General features: G+C 58.7%; 1 protein-coding gene across 1 annotated transcript; it reads right to left on the reverse strand.

Annotated features, from left to right (window-relative positions):
* Positions 1 to 645, reverse strand: LOC147709546 (histone H1.01-like). The gene has a single exon (XM_086926026.1). It carries the CDS (start codon positions 643 to 645, stop codon positions 1 to 3), a length of 645 nt encoding a protein of 214 aa, XP_086782152.1.
* Positions 646 to 1,452: the final 807 nt, after the last annotated feature.

Below are 1,452 nucleotides of genomic sequence, written 5' to 3' on the forward strand. Positions count from 1 at the left end.
TTACTTCTTCTTGGGTGCTGCCTTTTTGGGCTTCGCTGCTTTGGGCTTGGCTGCCTTGGGTTTGACTACCTTGGCAGAACTTTTCTTGGCTACTTTGGGCATCGCCACCATGGCTTTCGCTGGGCTCTTGGCAGCCTTCTTGGCAAGGGCAGCCTTGGGCTTCTTGGGGATCTTGGCTGCTGCTGGCTTCTTGACCTTCTTCGGGCTCTTCTTGACCCCCGCGGGAGCCTTTTTGGGCTTCTTGGTGGCCGGGGCAGCTTTCTTGTCCGCTGGCTTCTTGGTCTTGGCGGCTGTCTTCTTGGCCGCCTTCTTGCCTTCCAGCTGCTTCTTATTCACCTTGAAGGATCCGGAGGCCCCAGTGCCCTTCAGCTGGGCTAGGGCGCCTTTGCTGACCGGGCTCTTGAGGGAGAACTTAACGCGGCTCTTGTTCTTGTCCGCATCGTAGCCGGCGGCGGTCAGTGCCTTCTTCAGGGCCACCAGGGAGACTCCCTTCCTCTCGGCCGAGGCGGTCACACACTTTAAGATCCGATCGGACACGCTGGGACCGGAAGGCTTCTTGGCCTTGGAGGCCCCCGCTGCTTTCTTCTGCTTTTTGGGGGCGACCTCAGCGGGAGGAGCCGCGGTGGCAGGAGCAGTTTCTGCCATTGCAATACAAGCCTCGACGCTGACGCTGTTACAGAACAGAAATGTACCACCCAAGCCCGAGCCCCATGCATATATAGGGAGGAGCCAGCCCCTGATTGGTCCCGAGGAGAGAGGGCTGTGTGAGGCACACTCGGCTCTCTGCTCCGAGCTGACTTTTGTGTTCCCTACCACTGGTGTATCTACGTTTTAAAACACAATCAGTTAAACACACGCTCCCATGCACACATGAAAAGAAGCCTTGCTTCAGCCCCTTCCCGTGCCCGCCCCCGTTTCAGCCGACCCCCGTCCTCAGAGGCTTGCAATCCGCCGTGAATCTCTGCCCTCCCCCGATGGCTGACGCCTCCGTGCCTGGATTCCCGGGCTCCGGGCCCCTTTTCTCCGGTGCACCCTTGTGCTCTGAGGCCGGGAGCGGCAGCCCACGGGCGGGAGGGGCCTCCTGCAGGGAGCGGGCCCTGTGGTGTCACAATGTGGTTCCAGGGTCCGTGGGGAGCGCATTCTGGAATGGGCCGAAGTAACACAGGGCCCCGCCGGCCAAGCGCGGGGAGCGGAGACAACGTCAGGGAGCCCTGACTCGGGACCCGGGGGTGGGGGGGTGGGGTCTCGCCACGCGCCTGCACCCTCAGCTGTGGCACCCAAGGCTCGGGGGGCAGCCGGGGGACTTTTTGCTGTTCTCAGAATATATTGATTTTCACTAAAAACTGTGAGTTCAATACTACTCATCATATCACAGCGGGCAAAAAAACCCACAATCAAAATGATTGTGTTTAAAAAACCCATAAAACGTAGAAAAAACATATCTTAAATGTT

Source organism: Lissotriton vulgaris, chromosome 6 (assembly GCF_964263255.1).
Source record: "Lissotriton vulgaris chromosome 6, aLisVul1.2, whole genome shotgun sequence".
Classification (NCBI taxonomy): domain Eukaryota; kingdom Metazoa; phylum Chordata; class Amphibia; order Caudata; family Salamandridae; genus Lissotriton; species Lissotriton vulgaris.